Genomic DNA, 22,797 nt, shown 5'->3' with positions numbered 1-22,797 from the left:
TTACCTGATCAAAAGATACCTAAGCTGAGACCTAGGGATGAATAAGAGTCAAGGACTGGTGTGGGTGTTGGTGGGAGAGAACATTTCAGAAAACAAGAAGCACTTGGGCGTGCGGGGCCCGGAAGGGGAGAAAGAGCAGGCCCCAGTCAAGGAAATACCATCCTATTTCTGGCACACCGTGTATGGAGGAAGAACAATATGAGGTGGGCTGGAGAGGTAATTGGGGGTCTCATCAGCAATATTAAGATGGTTGAGAAGTAGGACCCTAATTTGATGGAGATTAAATTTTTACCACTCCAAGAGATGGCAGATTGAAGGAGAAAATAAGTTCAACATTAAAAAATGAATTTAATATTCACTTGAGAATCTTACCACCACACAAGCCTGAGGGAGGGAGGTAGCAGAGTAGGGCTCCCAGTACTGAAGCATCCCCTCTCTTGAAGGGATATATTTGGAGACCCCCACTGGTTAGCACTGAATATATGAATATGTGTAATACTATGTTTTTTCCTATACATACATAACGACGATGAAGTTTAATTTATTTATTAGCACAGTAAGAGATTAACAATGATAACTAGTTATAACAATATACTGTAACAAAAGATATTCTGTCTCACCACCCAGAATGGCATGCAATTTAAAACTCATGTATTGCTTCTATCTGGGATTTTCCATTTAATATTTTTAGACCACAGTTGGCCACAGGTGACTGAAACCAAGGAAAGTGAACACGTGGATAAGGGGGTACTACTGTACTGAGAATGCAAACTCCCTCTCCTTTTCAGGTCTCTACTTAAAAGCCACCTCTCCGGAGAAAGCACTGATTGACCTGTGTCAAACAGCAGCTCCTGCCTTGTGGCTTGCTGGCCCCTGACCTCACATGGCATGTCTCATCATGGTGCTTGTTATCCTTGATTGAAATATTCAGAACACAAGATCTGTGGGGTGGCTCTTTGGTTCCCCAGGATCTAGAACATTCCTGGCCTTGGTAGATGTTCAGTAACCACTTGTTGGATGGACACTGAATGGGTGAGACCCTCTTGAAGTTAGAAGACAAAGGCCAGGTCCCCGGGAAAGGGATTGGCTTTGGGAAGGGAAAGCGCTACTGTTGCCACTAAAGAGGAGGAGGAGGAAGAAAGGGTACTGTGGGTGTCGGTGTGTTTATAGGTTTGGTGTGGAGAGTTTCAGGGGTTCCTTCTTGACTACTTCTCTTTTCCTTTAGAAGAAGACCACTAACCAAGGTGAAAGGGGTACCTGGTTTGGGGAAAGTAGTGACATTTTTGTAGAGGAGAATTTGAGAAACATTAGTAGGATTTTCAGGTGGTGGTGACAGCCTTGTTGAGAACTACCTTGGTTGTTGATGGGAATGTGCCTGATGATGTGGCTTTTGGTGAAACGGCACCCAACTGGCCAGGTGTAAGTAAAGACATGGTAGTCAGGTGATTTTCCAGAGCTAGAATTTGTAAGAGAGATATAACATGAGCCTGTTGAGGCAAGAGAGTTTCTGCTATTAGCGAGTGAGCAGTTGACATGCTGCACCAGGGAATTGAAACTGGAAGTCAGAATATTAGTAAAGGTCTGAGCGGGGACAAAGAACTCATGTGGGGTGGCAGCTGAGTGAGCTGGCTGGACCAAAGGGAGAGTTGGACAGCAGCAGAGAATCTGAATTTCTGTTTCAGCTGGATCACTGGGGTGAGGGTCAGGCCCAGGGTTTGGCCAGGAGATGGGATGACATAAGTAGAGTGAAGGAGGTTGCTGTAGATGACAAAGTTAAGTGCTGGAAGGGTGGCCACCTATGGTACTGAAGTAACCAGAGCTATGGTGAAACTTGAGGAGAGAGGGGGTCCAGAGGCCAAAGACCAGGTCATCAGAGTAAGGAGCAGACTCAGGAGCCTACACACAGCAGTGGCAACCTGGGAGACCTGATGTTTACCAGGTAAGAGAGAATGATTATCTGGGAGTGACAATCAGGAGCAGAAAAGGCCTGGCCCCTAACCCTAGACACTAGGACACTCAGGGTGCAGAATAATTAGCAGTCTCCAGCAATCAGTGTCTCCAGGGAGAACCAGGTAAGGACAGCAGTGCAGACACTCAATGATGGCAGAGGTGAAAGTGGAGGCAAGTTTGCTGATTGTCTTAGGGAAATCCCAGAACCCACCTAAAGAGTGTAGCAGGAGGAAGAGAAGTATTATCTGAGTTTCTTCTCTTCCCAGTTTTGTCTCTGCAGTTGTCCATGTTTGTAATCACTCTTCATTATTCCACAGCCGCGTCTAATAGGAAGACAGCCATATTCTTGCCCTTCCTTTCTTTCCTTGTTATCTGATATCAAGCATAGTTCTGCATACCACCTACCCCACGAAGGTTGCCCCAGCATCCAGGTGACCACCACCATGCCACAGAACTTCTGCAAGCAAGATTTCCGGAATGTTAGCTGAATCAAGAACTTAAAGTACAGAACTATGTGCTGCCTCTCCTTGGAGAGTATTTTCCTGACTGGTGTTCAGAGTTTTAGCCTGGACTCCCTAAAAGTCTCTGCTCTTTCTACTGGCCCCATCATAATCATCCCACTCCCGAATGACCATGTAACCTCTTTCCCCAGAATCCCAGTGCTCTGGTAAGCCACCTATCTTGCCCCCTGTGCTGACATTAGATACAGGCCCATAAAATTGAATAAGGAATGTCAGAGAGATTCCTTCCTCTTCTGGGGCTCTATGGTCAGAGAGAATGCCTGGGCATCCTGAACCCCAAGTATTCTGTACCCTGGGCATGCTGACCCAGGCAAATGAGCTGAACTTGGAAAACTCTTATTAAAGTGACCATAAGTTGTGTATTTATCTTCAAAATATAGTCCAAAAGTGTTTAACAGTTTCAGACATGGAAGGGAAATGAAACATGATTTGTGTAAGTTCTGGGAGGTGGAAGAGGATGTGGATCATTTAGGACACACGAATAGTTGAGCAGGGACAAGCTGGAGGAACACGAAGAATGAACATTAAGCAAGGCCTGACCAAGATGGGCTGTGTCAATCTTCTTGAGGAATTTGCCTTTCTACTGAGGGAAGCTGTGAGCCACTGAAGATCTCGATGGCAGGACGGGTGGGGGTAGTAGCCTGATGAGATTCCCATTCTGCACAGGTGCAGAGTGAGGTATGGATTGGAGGCTACCAAATGAAATCTGTGAGGCCTCCTTCATTATCTAGTTTCTGCCATCCAAGCTCAGCTCACAGGAGACCTTACCCTGGAGGGATCTGAAGGAGCCTTGCTCTCACTGGCTCTGTTGGAGTGACTTCCATCATTCAGAGGCACCCTGCTCAGTCTGCCCCAGGAGCACCAGGGACAGGGCTGGGAATCCTCCTACAAGGGTAGACCTCACAGATGATCTCCCTGGAGTGCTTTCAAATGTCATCCAATGCTGAGTGCCTGATGATGGCACTCGGTAGTGTGGAGGTGGGTACAGAAATGCCCAGAGTGACAAGGTTTGCAGGAAATCTTTTTTTTTTTTTTTAACTACAAATTAAAAATCTTGCATGCATACCAGCCAGCAGGACAGTGGATGCAAGTTCAAGAATTTGTGTGTTGAGGGACCAAGGAGTAGCTGCCCACGGCAGCCTGTGAGTTTTCTTTCTTAGGTTCTGTGATCCGTTCTAGTGTCTTCTCAATCTATATTGAGGGCTTTGAATACAAGTTATATGCTGACAGTTCCTCCGTGTCTGTCTAACATGAACCTCAAAAACTCCACTAGGGTATTCACAGGTATCTTGGACTTAAGGTGCCCAAACCCTGCATCCCCCTAAGAGGTTTCTCCTTTATTCCTTTAGAATATACATGGAACTCCATCCTTTCAGTTGTTTAGACCTCAAGTCTGAAGGCAGACTCCATCCCTCTCTCAAACCTCACATCCACTCCCCTGTCCAGTCTGCCTGGCTTTACCTTCAGTATATGCCCAGAATCTGGCCACTGCCCACCCCAGCTTGCTGCCATCTTGTCCCCTCTGGTTCACTGCCTCCAAATTGCTGTCCTTACTTCCTTGCTTGCCCTCCCAGGGCACAGCAGCCAGAGTGATCCCTTAAAACTTGGGTTACGTCAGAGTTGGCTTTCCATCTCACTTGAAGAAAAAGGAAAAATTATAACAAGGCTCTGAAGATCCTGTGCACCCTCTCTCACAAATGCCTCTGTGCTGAGGGCCATTGCCAAGTAGGAATGACACATCGAAATTTCCTTGCCAGCGTACCCCATGTTAAATGGACTTGCCTTGGAAATCCGCTGTAACCTTGCATGTGTGTTTGAGAAAGGTGACCCTGCTCAAGGACGAGGGTGGATCCAGGTTTAAGGTGTATCTTGCAGGTTTTAGGAAGTATCCCGCTCCTTGGGTTTAGGGTGTTCCCGGTTTAAGACAAGTTTAAGGTGTTCCCGGTTTAAGATAATCTGGGTTTAAGGAAGTTCCAGGTTTAAGGTTATTGCTGCTGGGAATAGGGCGTTCCTGCTGCCTGAGTTCCCGTTGAGTTCTTGTGGAATTCAGAAAGTATTTGGGACGTGAATTGTGCGGGCAGATTTTAGATTTCCCCTGAACGTGTGTAGAGGCCGGTGTGAGTTCGGGAATAAAGAATTGCTGTTTGAATCTACAAAGCTGTGAGTGGCTTGTGATTCTGTGCCCAGCCAAGACTGCGGCACCTCTGACTTACCCCCTACCTCTTTATTTTTTGCCCTGCCCCATCATTTGCTCTCTTCTCCACCACCCTGGCCTCCTTGCCTTTCCTCAAAGATGCTACCCTTCAGGATCTTCTGCATTTGCTGTTCCCCTGTCTTCCTTCAGATATTTGCAAGGTTCACTTCTTTCAGGTGGCTCCTCAATGTCATATTTCAGAGGACTATTCTTACCTGCCTTATAAAATAATAACATTCCCAAATTCCTTAATTCCTGGATCTATAGTTATAGCACTCCCTATTTCCTGATTTAGCCATGGCAGGTTAAATAATGCCATGGTAACAAACCCCCAAATTAAGTGGCTTAAAATGTAAGGGTTACCCAGCTTTTACCTGATTCAGAGAGCCAATCATTAAATTTTCAGGATGATTGTGAGCCAGTTATTATACACAGCCACTTTTACAAGTCAAATTATATAAACTTACAATTAGCTATGTACCCCTTAATTATTTCATTACATTTTACCCTTGTTAAAATAATGATATTTTTATTACATATTACTGTGATCTACGCCCTTGAAGGCATTTATGTCCACTGTGTCTGCATGGTGGGAATACTGTATAATGACATATTACTGTGCGTCTCTACCTAACTCTTCACTTGGGGGGTGCCAGATTGGAGTCAGCCATCTTGCAAATATTTCTACACTGCTGAAATTGATCACAGCTACAAATCAGGGTTTGATTGATTTATCTACAATGTATTTATTTTAGTGCTTAAGAAAGTGATGGGGTAAATATTTATGATGCTGATTAAATTACAATGTAAGCAGCGTGCATACACACACACACACACACACACACACACACACACACACACACGAGACAGTACTCTTGTAGCATTCAGCAATTTACACCAGATTCAAAACTTCAGTTGATTCAAAACAGTCAAGTTCTGACATAGATCTTCATTGTTTCAACTGAACGTATCGACCAACATTCAGATTGGAACTACACTATTTGTGAGCTGGAACTATAGGCTGACTATGGACACAAGACCTCAGCAAAAATGTACCACAACATTCTGTGAATATCAATGGGGGATATGCAATTTCAACAGAGTACTGTGCATTTTATTACTTGTAAATTGCGTCTTTTATTATCAATAAAGTTTGTGCTGCCCTCTTCTTCCCTTGGAGAGCTTGCCGTCAAGCATTTACCAGCCCACCACTCAAAAACTCTGGATTTATCATTCACGTACACTTCATGTCCACCATGAGTCTTCTGTCCACGTCCCTTCCTTTGGGCCCAGGATATGGCACTCAGCATTGCTGATTGTTGTGTCGGTGGGGAGAGGGTCATAACAAAGGTTCTATCTGGAAGTAACTCACATCACTTCTGCTTATTAAGTCACATAGTCATGCCTGCCTTTAAATGAGTAGAGAAGTGCAATTCTACTATGTGCCTGGATGGAGGAAAAGGAGAGCAGGAGTATTTGTGAACAGTCCTAATGACTACCACAACATGTTAGGTGTCTGTGTATTTATCATCTGCCTCACTCCTGTGTTTAAATGTAGCTTCCACCAGAGAGCTTTTTTGCTCACTGCTGTATCCCAAGCACTTCACAGATGCTTAATACATACTGAGTTGATCAGGGAGGAAACTAACCTGGAGGAGGAAAGTTCTGGAAGCAAGCCCTCATGGATGCAAGGATGGAGAGGTCATCATTTCATGTTTTGTCCAACTTTTGATAAGCAATGTTTTTGTTTCTCACCACCCCTCACACCCTGATATGTGCACCTGGAACTTGGTGGAAAAGGAAATCCCATAGATGCATATAGCTCTGTGTCATTAGAATAGGGGAGGGAGGCACCTGGGACATAAGATGAAGGAGGCATCATTCTCGGATTCATGTACATGCAAAGTCAGTCCTGAGAGTGGGCACCTGTTTACATTTTGGCGCCCTGGGAGCATTGCTAGTCCTGGCTCCTCAGTGAGGTCACCTCCAGGAAATCCCAACTCCATCACTTAATAAATAATTCTAACTACAGTGATTGTTTCTTCCAAACACAGCCAGACAACAGCATATATAGAATGATGCGCCCACACAGTTTTCTTCCCTCTTTGTTTAGTTCAGAGACTTTGATAAACTCTAGGGGCTGAGTTATGGCTCTAAATGCTGATGGGCACAGCGAAGCAATAGGAGGGAGGGATGGCTTATTCTAGAATACATCTCCTGCATCTGCTTCACTGTTGTGATCTCAAAGCTCAGGTATTGGTTTGATGATATTACATGCCTGGGATACCAACAGTACTTACTCCCATTTACTGAGTAGCTGCTATGAGCCAAGAAAGCACTACCCTAGGCCTTTGTAATATTGTCTTGTCTATCAACTAGTACCTAACCAAGTCTGTTCTAGAGGCACTTCCTGTCTATTAAAGAGAAAATGGAGTCTCAGAGAAATTAGGTAACTCTTCCAAGTTCAATCAGGAAGTGGTAGAACCATGATTTAAACACTTCTTTCTGAATCTAATGTCTGGCCCTTCTAAACCAGGAGTCCTCTATTCACCTGTGAGAAAAACAAAACAAAACACCATCCTTCAGGCAACATAAGCTCAACACATTGGGGTCAACTTGACCTTGCTCACAGGGCTCAAAACAGAAAACAAAACAAAAAAACAACCAAAGCCACCCCCCGCACCGACATGTCTACATTTGACTTATAGAAACTCTCATTTTGTCAAAAGAAAGCTCAGTTAGACCATAACTGCTTTTTTTTTCTTTCAATTTTTATTGAACACAAGTATTCTGACAGAATGCAAAGTCAAAATTCTCAGTTAGTACTCAGTATTTACACCAGTGAGAATGGAAACAAAGGTGGTGCTGATGTTTCACTTGGTAAAAAGTTTTATAACAAGAGAGAAGGCCCCCGAAGTACAGAATGCTGGGTAGGGATGTTAATGGAGGTTTGAAAACCGCCATCCAGACAGACAGCCTAGGATGAAAACCTGGGATGTGGGAGGTTCCATAGAAAAGTGTGAAAATAGAGTTCCACGTCAAAAGCTGCGCTATATACACCGCGGCCCTTCAGGATTGGAGACCTGTTCGTGGCACCTGAGTGCCTCCCGCAGAACTTGGCCAAGCCGGTCTTCATGTGAATACATATGTATGGCACATACACATATAGACACATCGACACGGAAACTGGTGGAGTTGATCCCTCCTTCCAAAAATTAAAAAAGCAAAATTATAAGCTTTTATCTCTTAACATAAAAGATAGAAGATCTTGAAAATAAAGTGACTCCCTCTTTGATTTTAGAGGAAGCATTGCTCTTTAAAAATAAAAAAAGAAAAGAAAAAGATAAGGAAGGCTCACGCATGCGGAGACAAACATATGTGTAAAAGCAAGAGCGGCAGACGGAAGTGTGGGCAGTCTTGGGTTCCAGCTCGTGGTGGGCCAGGGTTCTGGGGGGGGGGGGTCAGCTGCCCTGGGCCAGGTTATCTGAGGGCTGACTGTACTTCTGTCTCTTCCTCACCAACAGAACCAAATTAGTTTGCCTAACCACACCCACTTAGAGTGAAATACATGGTGTCTCCGGGTCTCCAGGAAGTATCACATGGCCTGGACCTAGGAGGTCAAGGCATTAAAATCACAAGATAAGGAATCGATTCTACTGAACAGCCTGGAGACCGAAGAGCTGGCCCTTCCCCACCAGGCCCTCCCTGCCTCAGGCGCCCACCTCTCCCATTCTGCCCAGTGCACGCTAAGAGCTGTCTTCATGCTACTTGGTCCTGAGGGCCTGTGCATTTGAACTCTAGATCTGTGCAGACCCTAGAATCAAAGGGGCCAGGACTGTGTATTCTGGGATCCTCCATTTCCATCCCTAGGAGCTGAGAAAATGCAAAATAACCCCACATTTAGCAAATGACAAGACCATTATTTTTCACAGTTTGAAATTATAATCTAGCATTGCCACTGATCAGACTGCAGAAGTGTCAGAACCTTGGGGGGAGTGGCCCACAGAGCGGACGCAGAGGCAGCCTTGCCACCCCGGGCCTCACGCTGCTTGTACCTTGGGAAAGGAACGCATGCCGGAAGAGGACCAATTTCTGTTGACTTAGCATCCTCTTCATGACCATCATCATCATCATCTTTATTTTATTTTCTTTGTTTAAAGGCTTCGATTCCTTTTAAGAGTTATTTTTTGTTTCCTGAATGTTTTTCTGAACTATCTGCTATACCTTCCACAACCAAACTATGTTGAAGTTTTATTTCAATACTATGACAAAAACACGTTTCACACTAAAATATTCACGCATCCACAGTGCACAAGCTTGCAGTTCTAAAGTAGAATGAGAAACAAAAGCAAAATTTCTATACAAAGGGCTGGCTTTTCCCTTCTCCCCCCTCCCATCCCCCTTAAAGTTTCTGTATTTTTCCCCCACTTGGTTTCCAATCCAGGAAAGTTGTGTTATGACTCCAGACAGTAGTTTTTTTTTTCTTTGTTTCTACAAATGCTGCCTAAAATGAACAGAAGGCCGATGTTACTTGACTTCAACAGATTTCCAAAAAAAGACACTAATTCCCTGAAGCACACATGCTCTTCCGCTCAAATCTAGATTCTGGGCTCAAAAGGAAATGGGATGTATATATTTTATTTGGCTTTCTACAAAAAGGGGATGTTTGGGGTATAAATGTGTGTTCACCAAGACCAGCCCCAACTATACAATCTTCTCTGCTTCATTCAACAAAGCCTAAGGAGTCCTTCAAAAGGAAGGGCGAGAACACCTGGGAGGCAGATCCTTTGTCACAGATACAGGCAGGTGGCAGCTAATCAGAAAGTGGTCTAACCCCCAAAGAAAACACAAAAAGAACTGAAAATAGAAAGGCAAAACCATTCCAATGAGATGGATTTTCACCTGAGCTGAACACAGGCAAAAACTGCAAATCAGAAAAGGGGGTAGAACCACTGTAAACAATCATCTTTTGTAAAGTCACCCTGTGCTAAAGCAAGCCCACGAGGATCCTACCTACCTCTAGGCGGTATTTGTTACTCTAAAAAAAGAAGAGAAAAACAAAAACAACAACAACAAAAAAGCAGCTATTTTACATGGACATTTAAACACAACCGAAGTCAAACATTTGTCAACCTGTAAACACTGGAAAACAAAGTTGGCAGAAAGGAAGGGAGGAAACCAACACAAACAACAAAACAACAGCCAAAGGAAAAGAAAGCAAAAGAAGTCCGAATACTGCAAATTGAGATCTACCCCCAGAAGCTGCAATTTGGCATTCTTCCTACAAAACAAGAGTCTACGTGGGAACTGAATTCAGCTAGAAAGGTGACACACTTTGCATACTGAACAAATACAAAGTGAACAGAAATGATAACTTATTTATGAGGTTTTACAGAGTTCGAACTCGACTGAAAGTATAAAAATAAACTGTGGACTTTGTTCATTCGGTTAGTCTTAGTGCCTGAAAGTATTTCTCTGAAACTGGTCTGTGCCAATCGGTAACACCAAGTGTGGTCTTTCTGAACCTAGATTTTTTTTTTTTTCCCTTAGCTTCCTAGATTCTTAATTTGGGGTCCTTTTGTTTGATTTTTAAATGGTTTCAGGGAACGGAGTGTCCTAGTTTGGCTGTGGGTTTAACCTTTTTGTCTCATTTTCTTACAAGTGAGTGTGCAACAAAGGAGCCCTTTCTATAAACCTACAAAAAGGAGATCCCATGTTTATCTGTTTAGTTTTTTTTTTTAAAGGCAAAAGACACTAGAGGAATGAGACTGTGTGTGTGTGTGTGTGTGCGCGCGCGTGTGTGTGGTATTGGAAATGCTCTGGTGAAGCTGCTGTGTCACTTTTTATTTTGATTTCTGCTCGTTGCTCATCACCCATCATGCTTTGCTCTCATTCTCCTTTGTTTGTGTGGCGTCGTTGGGGACCGTCTTGACTTCGGCTGGCGCTGGCTTTGTTTCTGACTCCTGGGACTCCGACTTTGCTTCTACAGGGCCCTTCCTGCAGAGAATCAGGAAAACAGCAAGGCTGAGACCCTGGTTTGCAGACATCTCCCCCCTTCTGCCAGGCCCTGGTTGGTGGGGGGCAGTTCTAGCCCTTGGTCTCCAACCCTGGAGGCATGTTGGAATGACTTGGGAGCTCTAAGAATCACTGATGCCTGGGCCGTGTCCCCGAAAATCCTGGACACAGTGACTTCCGAAAGTACCCCAGGTGATTCTAATGTGCAGCCTAAGCTCAGAAGCCCGAGTCCTTCCTGCCAGAGCAGCCTACCTTGATGTTGGGGCTTTTTGACCTGGGGCAGGGGAAGAGGGTGGTTAAGGCATCCTCTTCTTCACCTTGACAAGCTGCTTGGAGCCCCTCAGCTTGCTCTAAGTAATGTGTGCTGTGCTGGGTTCCCAATACTGTTTCCAGGTCCTCCTCTGCCCCCCACCCACCTCCGCCACCACCTCTTTGGCTTCTCCCTCCCCTACCCCCACTCCGTGCTGTTTAAGGATGATACCTGTATGGTGACCTGGGTTGGGTGAGAAAATACTGTTACAGAGGCATTTGGTATTCGGGAGTTTCTAGTCTTTCCAGACACTCTAAGGGCAGCAGTGAATGGTGGTGGGGGGTGGGCAGCTCAGCCAGTGTGTGATGAAGCTGCTGACAGCATTCTCCCTGTGCATCAGCCTTGGGGGGCTACTTTCTTCTTTTTGCATAATGGTGCCTTTCGGAGGGGGGGGGGACTTAGCCTCGTTCTGGGTGACACTGACTGGGCCCTGGGGTGGCAGATAAGGGCACCTTGGCCTCCTAGCACCTTCCCAAGCTGTGCTCATCAGTGGCCCACTGCAAAGCACCCCCAGGGAAAACAGAAGCACTGCTAGGATGATAAGGATAAAACATAATTAACATGGCCTAATTAGAGAGCAGGAAGCTGCTCCGTTCAGGGAGCCCTGCTGCCTGCCCCTGTTACTGCCTCATCCCAGCCCCTTGGTTGACAGTTGGCTGCGAGAAGCCCTGGGTGAGGCTGAGGACACATCTAACAAGGAGGACACAGCACAGCACAAACGCACACCACCACAGGACACAACCTGACGACAGCAGACAGAGAGAGGCCGTACTCGGTCTTTGCTGGTGCAGGCGAAACAGAGCTGTCTGCAGTGGAAGGAGCAAGCTCAGGGGCTTGTCCACTGGCCCCAGCGGCGGGAGCAGGAGAGCCCAGGGCTGCAAAAACATCCTTTGCAAGGTCAATATCTGGGGTCTTGAAGTTCCCTTCGTCCATTTTAAAGTCCTCGCCCTGGGAAGGGTTTGTGGCGCTGACGGAGGCAGCCTCGCTCTTCGGGCTAGCGGGGGCTGTGGCTGCCTCAGGTGGGCTCTTCGCAGCGCCGGGCTGGGTGGGCTCCGGGTCCGGGCCTTTGGTGCTGGGAGCCTCCTGCTTGGCCTGGGGGGCTTCTGTGGCAGGGGCAGCGGCTGCTGCTAGGGGACTGGCTGCTCCAGCAGGGGTGGGGGTTGGTGCGGGGGTCGGCTTGCTGGCCGCAGGGGCCTTGGAGGCCTCCCCCACACTGGCTGGGGTGCTTGGGCTGAGGACAGCTCCTTGATTGGCCAGGACACTAGAAGACAAATTGCTGGCAGGAGCTGAGGTCGGGGTATCACTCAGGTCAACAAGGGGCGCAACCTTAGGGGCTGAAGCTGGGGTCGGGGAGGAGGCAGCAACGCTGGGCCCCTTGGAAGGGGTGGCCTGCCCAGCGGGCACAGAATTTGAGTCCGGCGCGGCCGTGGCCGGCGGGGCAATACTGGAGGTCAGGGTGGTGGTCTCACTGGTGGGGCTGTTCTGAGCAGTGGCAAAGGTTTCGGTGATAGTGTCAGAGTTAGTGGTGACAGTGGTGACAGAAGGCAGCATGTCCTCGACAGTGGCTGTGGTGTCGGCAGGCAGCCTGTGGGAAGGACAGAAAGTAGAAGAGAATAGACAATGAAGCTGAGACGTGACAGAGAAGCTGGGCAGGAGGGCTGAAGCCAAGGAGAGGGGCCATGGGTAGGCATGCAGTCACGCACGGGCAGGAACAAAGGCCCACAGAGAAACGAGCACGCTGAGAGGAAGTACAGCCCAGGCGGGCATCAGAGGACACAGGAGACGACAAAGAACATGGCAGTCTCAAAGGGACCTGCTAGCCTTTCCTCCCTGCTGATGGCCCTCCAGCTCTCTGCGCAGGGCTCCGGTCACCTACAGGCCTGTCTGGGGCTTTCTCATGTCTGCCCTAGATTTCCACTTCAGGAGAGGCAGCTTCAGTGCAGTGTCTCCCTGCTATCGGCTTCCAGGGCCCCAGAGCACCATGGCCCCGCTATCCTGCAGGGCTTCCCAGGCCAGTGATGGGGAAAGTCAGGAATAAGCAGATGACAAGTGTTCCAATGGCTCCTAAGAGCCGTGGGTTCTTCCAGCCATGGATTTTATGGACCTGTGAAACTCTGTTCCCTTAAACCCTTAAGATGGTTGATAGGCAGGCAGGTGGACAGGCAGGCACAGCTGATCAGGGCCTCTGGAGGATCCTGAGGCTTCGGAGTGGACGAGGGCCAGGAAACTTTACCAGGTAGGTCCCCAACTTCTGTGGCACAAGGGGTTCTGTAAGGGCACCCAGTCACCCCAAATAGAACCAAGAATGCCCTCTGATGAAAGTGGGAGGGACCAGGCATTTCCTAGCCAAGTAGGTCTTCTGGCCAAGGGCTTCAAAACCTTGGCCTGCCATGTTGGGCTGGGAACTGAGTGGGAAGCATGGCAAGTGGGGGTAGGGTGGCGAGGTGGGTTGTGCACTCTACTTAGGAGGTGTCAGCCCCTCTCTGCCCACATACTCGGGCTCTGTCAGCGGCGTGGTCTCATTGGGTTCTGTGTGTTTCCCTCCGTCATGGTTTGGGGTCCGTTCCTCCTCAGTTCGAACCTCCACGATGGGCTCCTTAGATTCATCTTTCCTGTGGACAGAGTTCAGCTGGTGAGATCAGGGGCCATTGTGGGTATGCCCAAGGAAAGCAGCTATGACTCAGGGTACCTAGGCCTACCTAGTCCAAGCTGGCCAGGTGGGCATCTAGAGCCAGATACAAGCATCTGTGTCTCAGCCTGACCCTTGATAGCTGTGGGACCTTCAGTATCTGATGTAATCACCCAGTAACTTGGGGCAAATAATCACATGTACTTCATCTAGTTTTGAAAATTAAATGTGATAATGCATGTGATGTGTTTAGCACATCTTGTAGATAAGTGCTCAAACAGACACACATATACACATATGGATACACTTGTAAGTAGGTAGATGTATGTGCACATGTGTACACATGTATATGGTGCCTGGCATGAAATGGGATTAAAGAAATTATTTTCTTGCTCCATCCTTTCTTAGCCTGCCCAAGCTGTGCCCCACTGGGTGACCATCTTCAAATGTTCTCGATAACTGGCTCAGTATCTGTTTCTGCACAGATGCTGTTGGAGGAACGCTATCTGGATCATCAGCTAAATGAGGATAGAAATTTTATCTGTTTCATACCCTGTTGTAACCTAGAGCCTGGGAACAGTGCCTTGAACTAGCTGCTTGGTAAATATTTGCTTAGTGATGAATAAATGAATGAATGGGAGCAAGGTGAGTGTGTCCCCAGGTGCTGATCCCTCTGCCATAGCTCCTTTCCAGGACCTTTGCTCTGACAAGGCCCCTGCTTGGAGTATCTCAGGGATTTCCTAACTTTCATGAGATTCTAATATGCTAGATGTGGGTTGGGCCCAAGAGTCTGCTTTTCAAAAAGATGGCTCCCAAGCCTGACCCAAGTGTTTTTGCCCCGCAGTGTTTCCAAGTGGAGAAGGTGAAGCTGAGGGAGAGGTCACTACAGGGACCAGCGGATGGCTTGGGGGTGGCACCACTGCTGGGCTCCTGGGCTAGGGCAGATCCCAGACCTTGGCAGGGCGGCAGGTCTGCACTCACGAGAAGGCCGCCTTGCCCTCCTCCATGTCCTTGCCCTTGGCTCCAGGCCCAGCTTTTCCACACAGATTGACGGCGATGCACATAAGCAGGCCACACTTGTTCAGGAAGTAGCAGGTGATGTCCACGACCACCAGGAGCAGCACGAAGATGACAATGAGGATGCCCACGATGGCCCCGGTGCTCAGTCCTGAGGTGGGGCTGCCATTGGCTTAAGTGGGAGAAAGACGGCCGGTGGTTAACAGACTGAGATGGAGCCCGCTGACCCTACAAGCAACAGCCCCTGGGGGTCGGGTAGGGCTTAGAGTTCCAAGCCGTGGCATTCACGCCCAGAGTGACTCCTTCCTTGGGGCCCTTCTATACCCTGGTATTGAGGCCACAGGCTGTCTCTGTCTTCCAGAGGGAGGGATGATAGCTCCATCTTATCAAGGGGACAGGAGCGTGGAGCTCCTTCAAGTCAAGATGAGAGTGGGGCCTGAAGATGAATCTCCAATCCAGCCCTTGACTTCTGAGCCTCCCCTGTACCCATGCACAGCTGGCCTCCTAGTGAGTCCTGGGAGCAGACAGAGCCCAGCCAGGCAGTGTCTGAGGACCCTGGATAAAGACATGGTGGAGGGCACTGCTGTGTGTCCCCTCTGGACCACGGCAAAAGGCTTTGCACTGTAGGCAGAGAGTGACTGCGGGTTTCAGGATGGGCTGTGGCTCTGGGAATAGTGAGGGTCAGGGTTCCCTGGGCTTCCATGGGGCTGGTGAAGGGGGTGGTTCAGGCCCAATGGCATGTGGATACACTCCCTCCCCCCTTTAGGAATAACTCCAAAGAGCCCAACCCTGTAGTACACTGGGCTCATGGTTCACCCTCTTGTTCTGTATCCCAGGAGGACAAATGGAGCTCATGTGACTCTGGAGGCATGGAGGACTCCCCAGGCCTGTTTTTTTTTTTTTTTTTTTAAAGTGAAGGGTCTGGGAATACTCACCATCTGGGAGCCTGGCATGCTTGGATCAGACTTCAGGAAAATCAGCAGGCTCACCCAGAGCTGCACACTCACACGCCCAGGCACGCTCACATGCAGGACAGACACCCACAGATGGACACATTCTCACATCCCAGCAGCACCTGGACCCTGGTTCCATTTCTGGCTGGACTCACTCTGAAAGACTCAGCCCCTCTGTCTAGCTCCCTGGTGTTCGTCTACGGTCCCCTGGGCCCATTGATGCTATCACAAAAGCCCCCATACTCTGTTCCTTGCATGGCCGTGACTGATGTTAGTTGCTTTGGATGGAACTACTGACCTCTTGGTGGTTCCGGTCAGTGTCTGGGAGGCAGTGGGGATGTGGAAAGCAAGAACTCACAAAGAGCTCTGCCTATAAGTCAGTGTAGAAATAATGACCCTAAACTGAAATATGGGCACTCCTGATTCATTTTTATTAGGTGTCAGGTTAGGCACAGTAGCCTGCCAATCATATACCATGCCGGTTAATGGGAGGATATGTAACTCGTAGATGGGCCCCAATCTTCTTTTCTCATGCAGCCTGTGTTCTGGGAGGAATTATTCTGTCTGTTCTACCGGTCCTTACCCAGGCGCTGAAGTGCTTCCCCAACAGCAGTGCCACTCTGCTACCAGCCCAGCATGCCAGAGGACCACTCACAACCTATTCTACATGGGACCTGAGCTGAAGGACAATCTCTTGCTTGCAAATGTTTTTGGCCCCCTTGGGACATTGGCTTGCTTCCCAGGCTTTCCTCCTTGGCTCTCTGGCTGATCCCTTCCAACACTGCCCTGAGGATTTCATCCCATTTCCCAGGAAGGCCCAAGAGTAGCAAGATTCTGGCTACCTATGTCTGGGCTTTGGCAGCAGGAAATTAGCTGCTGGCCCCAGCTGTCAGCTAGAGTGGGTCATTTTCTCAGCAGTCAGCTAATGCAGAGGCACTTCTGATGGGTTGAATGAGAACAAAACCATCTCTCTACTTCCCCATGTATCTACATTCTACCACCAAAGCAAAGAAAGATGCAGGCCTTCCTGTTCCTTAGCATCCCAAGCTGTTGGGGAAGTCACTATAGCCAGGAGTTTTCTCTCTATTCCATGACACTGGGCTTGAAGCCACTGCAACATCCTGGAAGCAACACCCGATAGGTAGCAAGTGCCCATTTCCTGAAGGAGGAGTTGTAAGTATTTTTTTTTTTTTTTGATGTGAGAGGCTATGTCTGTATTTTTTGACTCAATAGCATTAATTCTATGTTCTGAGGTTTATAAATATTGTCCTCTGAGACTGCTTACATCTTACTGAAAAGCTGCTCTGTGTGCAGGACAGGGCAGCAGCTGGGCAGCTTCTGCTCTGGGTTCATCAGCTCCAGCTGTTGGCTGCACTGATTCTGAGCACATTTGAGAGAGGTGTTGGGGGGAGGGTTTAGCAAAAAGACTCTGCACTATGGAATAAACAAAAGGGCAGTAGTCTCTCCTTTCATTTGATATAAAATTCAAAGCCTTCTCCCGGCCTAATAGACCCTAATTGTGCTGCTGGCCTTAGGCCTCAGGTCGCCTTCTCAGAAAGGGCTCACCTGATTTTTTTTACCTAGCGAGGCTCCTGTACTCAGGGCCTATCACATCACCCTGTCCTAGTCTCCTTGCCTTTTTCTATTCATTTACATTTTCATTATCATTGGCTAACGCTTCTCAAAAAACCTAACAGATGCCTTCTCTCTCTCTTCTGTTTCCCCAGCACCTGGGATGACCCTGACTCACAGAAAATGTTCCCTGCACAACATATTTGTCACGTGAACTAGCGAGCGTTTGACCTGGAGATGAGAACACTGCTTCCAAATAATAAAGCTTTGTCATGAGAAGGGAAAGATGGCCTTTCTTGGTATGGCACCAGTGATATTAAATATGGGGGTGGGCTGGATCGCAGTTCCACGTGAAATAGCTAGTCCAACACAGTGAGAGCTGCCTTGGTAGGGGAGTGCCCTGTGGCTGGAGGCTTTCAAGCAGAGGCGAGACAATCTCTTGGCAGGGATGTTGTAATGGTGTGGATGAGGTTCCTGGATAGAGGATGTCTGCAAGTCCTCTTCAACCACCAGAGCCTGTCATTCCAGGTCAGATGTTCTACAGTGCCCAGCACATGGTACAGGTTCCCTCATGCTACTCTCCATAATGTCCACAGAGGACTTTTTTCTGGAAGGCTAAAATGCTCAATAAAATCCCATCTGTGATCATTGACCCTTGTGATTTTATTTTTCCATGAAAAATAAACACCTTTTAACTCAATGATTCTCCACCTGCAGTGGAATTCCTGGGGGTTCTTGTTAAAAACTGAGAAGCTGGGGCTCCTTAAGTCTTTGAAATCAGAATCACTGGGGATAGCCTCAGGTCTTCCTTTCCCTGAATCATACCGAATTAAAGCTGATCCTATGATCCATCATCAAGTAGGAGATGGGCTGCTTGCCCTGTTGTTTTGACAAAACAGAGGTGGCCTGATGTACTGGATAGATGGAGAAAAAGAAGACTTGTCCCTAAAACCAAGGAGTCCTTTCAGGCCACCACTGCTAAGAACTAAGACTTCTAGAGCAAGTGAGGTGCTCCTCAGGTTGAAGAGAGACTGCTGGCCTCATTTACAATAAGGGATAGGCCACAGGACGGATGAAAGGATATTCGAGGCAAGCCAGAACTCATTCCCTCTTGGTGGATGTCACAGGATTTTTCAGTTCAGGAAAGCTAGAGGGACAAGTGTCATCTCCTGCATCTCATATGTAACATTTCATGAAAGGAAAAGTAAAAAACCTTTGGGTGTCTATCTTTGCCACCATTGTCCCCTGACCTCCTTGACTAACTGGCCTGTGTCCCTGCATGCTAAGACAGCTTCTTGGAAGCAGCCTCCTCACAGCCTGGGCAGTGAGACTGCAAGGCTGGGGCTGTCTGTCTTCTGTGGTTCCTGGTTTGGGAGAGGGTGGTACGTAAGTGGGAACTCACTTGCGCCAAGACAGAGGCCCATAGACACTTACGTTCTTTCTTTCTTTTTTAAATATTTTGTTTTAGTTGCACACAATACCTTTATTTTATTTTTATTTGGTGCTGAGGATCGAACCCAGTGCCCTGCACGTGCTAGGCGAGTGCTCTACCACTGAGCCACAACCCCACCCCGGACACTTACTTTCTTGTGCCTTAAATTGGGAACATGGGTGTCTCATGCCTTACAGCTGCCCAGGTGAGCCAGAGTCATTGTGCCATGAGATATGGGTGTAGAAGTTCCCTCTTTGTCCCTTAACCCTCCACATGACTGTCAGATTCTCAGAACAATTGAGCTGGAGTCTGATTCACTCATAAAACCCCACATGTCTGCTTGCTCCTTCTTGGAACTTGTTACACAGATGGCTGGTCTCAGGGGCCTTTGAGAGGTATCGAAGGATGATAACAAACAGAACATAGTTGGCCAAAGAGGACCTTCTTTCATTTCTATCTCAAGATCCCTTTGTAGCCTCTGTTAGGAGTAAAGGTTGCTGTGTAATTGGAAGACCTTGTTACAGAGCTATGCATCTAATGACTCAGAATGTGCCTCTGTCCTCAGAGCAACCACCTTCCAAGTTCTGCAAAGGCACTTTCCCCTCCTCTGCCTGCTGAGGATTCTAAGGCAGAAATGGGTTTCTTAGGATAGCTGAGAAAAACAGTGTTCCACATGAGGGAGGAAAGAATCTCCTTTGGCTACAGCTCCATGAGATCAGGCTATGAATGTGAGGTCCAATTTAAATGTCTCTTAGGTAATCAGTTATCATGGGAGATGGAGGGAAAGGGCTTTTGACACTTTGTTGGACACACAACATTAAATAAAATTGAAACACGCTGGAGAATTCACATGAACTGTTATATCCTTTAATAATGCAAAGGTGTAAACTTCATAAAGGCCTCGCTGATTATCTACACAACAATGTTAGCATTCTTATTAGTAAAAAAAATGTGATCCAAACCTGCTGTATAAATATTCCAAAAATGAGCAGAGAAACCCCATGTCATGTGGCATGTGGACAGCACTAACGCAGGGCACAAAGGTAGGGTGGCTGGGCAAAGCAGGAGTGTGCGTTCCTGTGGGGCTCTCTGAGGGCCGCTTTCTTAAGGATCCCTGGCAGGGCTGGGGGTGGCAGCCTTCCCTGGGAACTCAAGTGTTAGGGTGGGTGGAGGGATGCACACTATCTCTGTCTTTTGAAGGCAAACTATTATAAACCACAGCTCTGTTTGCAAGACACCAAAGTTTTTCTATCTGAGGGTTGTCCAGCCCTGGGATGAGCTGAGGGATGTGCTGAGGGCACAGGAACAGTCAGGCCTCTCGATATTTAGAGTTATATCAGATATACTAATGCTATCCCTTTCCTCTGGGTGGCCTGGGACCCAGTCTGAGTCTGACCCCAGACCTGGCCCCCATAGGGTAAATATGTGTGACTTCTACCCAGGGTGATCAGAAGAACAGGAGAATTACGGAGGGGATCTCTTCTCCCTCCCCACAGCTCTCCCTAACTGACCTGTGAGTCTCATGTCAGCCCTAGGGTACCATGTTCCTCTCCCCAGTGCTTTGCCCTGTGCCCAAGAACCATCCTGCTTCACTGCCTGGTGGGAAGAGGGGTCTGGGCTCCAGGAGAGAGGTTTGTGGCTGGGCAAGGGTGCTGCCTGCCTGAGTTAAGCCACGTGGAGCTTTGACACTGAATACTGGGGACATTGGTGGGTGCCAACACAGATAGCTTTGCCCACAGACCATAGCTCAGGGTTATTTGAATTCTCAAAGGGAAAGGCTAGTCTTTGAACATTAAAACACAACTGAAAAAAAAAATAAAAGAACCAAAAAGAACAAAAATCAAACTTCTGTGGAGATGTTCAGAGATGAGATAGGTAGAATGATGGGTGACCACAAGTGGGGAGGGAGTCTTTATTTGGTAGAAAGTCCACCTCCGAGCATACAAGCTCACACTACTGGGTGGGATTCAGACCTGCATCTCCAAATGTCCAACCTCAGAAAAAACACCCACCTCTTCTCCCGGGTGAACTCCCCAACAGCAGACAGGAGCACCTGGCTTTTCATGAGGGTTTTAAAAGTGTCACTGAATCAGTTGACCAATAGGGAAGCTAGGGCATTCTGGTAGAGCTGACAGGCTGAGCCATCCCTGATTTAGTGACACTTTAGTGGGGCTGAGTGGTCTGGGAGTGGCCTGTTCCACCCCTTTTGCACTTCTGAGTATAACAGTGAAGGCGGGAGTTGGGCCTGGTTCACAGTGGAAGCTTCCAACCTGCCTAGTGTACAGGTGATTATGGTAACAATGTGGGTCACAGCTAGACCACAACCCCCAAGACACAGAGGTCTGTGCTGATCTGCGATATGCTGCTAAGCAACAGGAGAATGACCCCTGCTGGGAGACAAGCACCTTTCAAAGCCAGCATGTGTTGGGCACATTGTGTCTTGGCCCTGTTCACAGAAACTGCAGAAGATACTGGTTATAATACCAGGACCAAAGTACCTCCCAGAACATTCATCAGCCCCAGAAAATATCCTAATCGATTCAGCTTTTTCCACTTCATAGGCAACAGGGGGGTTAATTTGCCCATCATGTCAGCAAAGTGCTCAGGTGAATCACCAAATCTGGCTCTTTAAACTGGGGCACTTAAATACTTAAATGCAAGCCAAGCCAGCTATTAATTGAAGGACGCAGGAGGGGCACAGAGTTAGAATGAGAGGGGGCATGTGGTGATTTCGACAATCTGAGGAGAGCTGTAGAACCCCAATTCTTCCTCTGCTACATTTTAGGTATGAACAAAAAAATTGCAATAGGTAGCAGAGACGCAGGAACTTTGCGGGGGGAACCTAGCCTGATGCTTCTTTCAAAAAATAGTCTTTAAAGAAAGAGCTCTCAGATTCTTTTTACTGCCATTAAAAAGGGGGGAAAACTCCTTATAAAGTGGCACAAGTATTTGTGAATGGCCAACATCAGGAGGTAAAGCTTTTTTCCAATTGCAAAGCCTTCCTCTTCCACACAAACTGCTCTCTCAGCTCAGTGGCCGTGGTGGGGCCAAGGTAGTCCTGACAGGTTCTTCCAAAGGGGCACTCATCGCTTTCATAGGAACTGGGCTTTTAAGCAAATTTAATTTTTGGGTTCAAGTTCCTAACAGAGCAAAAGAAGAGTCACTGCAGAGAAAAGCAATGAGACAAAGGTGTAGGATGCAGAATTGCCTCCCAAGGTGGCTGCAGTATTAAGCAATGGGTCCCCAGAGAGAACGTGTTTGTTTAAAAATAAATGTGGCAGTGGGGATGTCCCAGTGATGTCCAAGGTGACAAGTGTAACGACAGACACAGGAAGGGGAGGGAGGGGGAGAGAAGGAAAGAGAAGGCAGAGACAGAAACAGAGAAAAAAAATAGATAAAAAGAAAAACAATTAGGTCAAATATAGAAAACACAAGAATTCAAGGTTAATTCAACTTAGTAAATTAAACTGACAAAGGTTAGGGAAGAGTTCAGTGCGGTATCAATACCACAGGCCAGGTCAGAAGCTCAGCAAGGCCAGAAGCAGCACAGCGGGGTTAATTGGGGGAGGTCAGGGGCCAGCGAGCAAATGAAATTAAAGTGAGAGAACAGGAGCCTCCACAGTGAAATCCCAGGGTCTGATTAGGGCAGTGTTACCTCTTACTAAGGTGAAGCCTCAGTTGCAGCCAGCAAGTGTATGGTCTTCTAGTCGCTAGTGCTTTTGCCTGAAGCGGTAGAGATGCATTGGATGTCTGCGCTAGATCAGCAAACTGTGCATGAGGTGGGGGCTGCCTTGGTAGCGCTGAAGCAGACCTGTCTTCCTACTGCACAAACACCACCATTGTGCTGCTGTTAGAGTCCTGTGCACCTCACCTCCACCACCCTGCTGACCACAGCATTCAACCACAAATGTGTCTTGTGATGCAAAGAGGTTTTATTCTTGGACAATAATACAATGTCCAGGAACTTCCAACCAAGCAGAGCCACCTCCTTCTAAGTCCTGCACAGTAGACCTGCACAGCCATCATGGATAAGGTGAGCCACCCTCTCCGGCTTAGTGGGCACTTGGATGATTCACAAGGATTCTGGAGGACAAGGTCTCCCTAATATTTTTGTGTCTGACTCCCAAATTCCAGAAGTTGATGTTGCTGGTAGTATCCAGCATGGGAACACAGCCTGCCTAAGTGACTGCTTATGGGAGATCAC

At 47.7% G+C, this 22,797-nt stretch overlaps 1 protein-coding gene across 11 annotated transcripts in view; it reads right to left on the bottom strand.

Annotated features, from left to right (window-relative positions):
* Positions 1-10,532: 10,532 nt before the first annotated feature.
* Positions 10,533-22,797, bottom strand: part of Ncam1 (neural cell adhesion molecule 1) — a 290,431-nt gene continuing 278,166 nt past the window's right edge. For 6 of the 11 annotated variants that reach the window (XM_026392533.2, XM_077796923.1, XM_077796925.1 and 3 more), the window contains one exon: positions 20,856-21,813. In XM_026392533.2, the coding sequence (XP_026248318.1) occupies positions 21,734-21,813 (80 nt within the window). In that variant the 3' untranslated portion in view covers positions 20,856-21,733. Of the gene's footprint in view, positions 10,663-11,762; positions 12,576-13,485; positions 13,603-14,600; positions 14,809-20,855; positions 21,814-22,797 lie in introns of those variants that run through there. The other 5 variants (XM_077796919.1, XM_026392527.2, XM_077796920.1 and 2 more) reach the window with 2 other exon arrangements.

This window comes from Urocitellus parryii, chromosome 4 (assembly GCF_045843805.1).
Source record: "Urocitellus parryii isolate mUroPar1 chromosome 4, mUroPar1.hap1, whole genome shotgun sequence".
Classification (NCBI taxonomy): domain Eukaryota; kingdom Metazoa; phylum Chordata; class Mammalia; order Rodentia; family Sciuridae; genus Urocitellus; species Urocitellus parryii.
The sequence above is the reverse complement of the archived record's forward strand: the minus strand, read 5'-3'. Positions and strand labels throughout refer to the sequence as shown.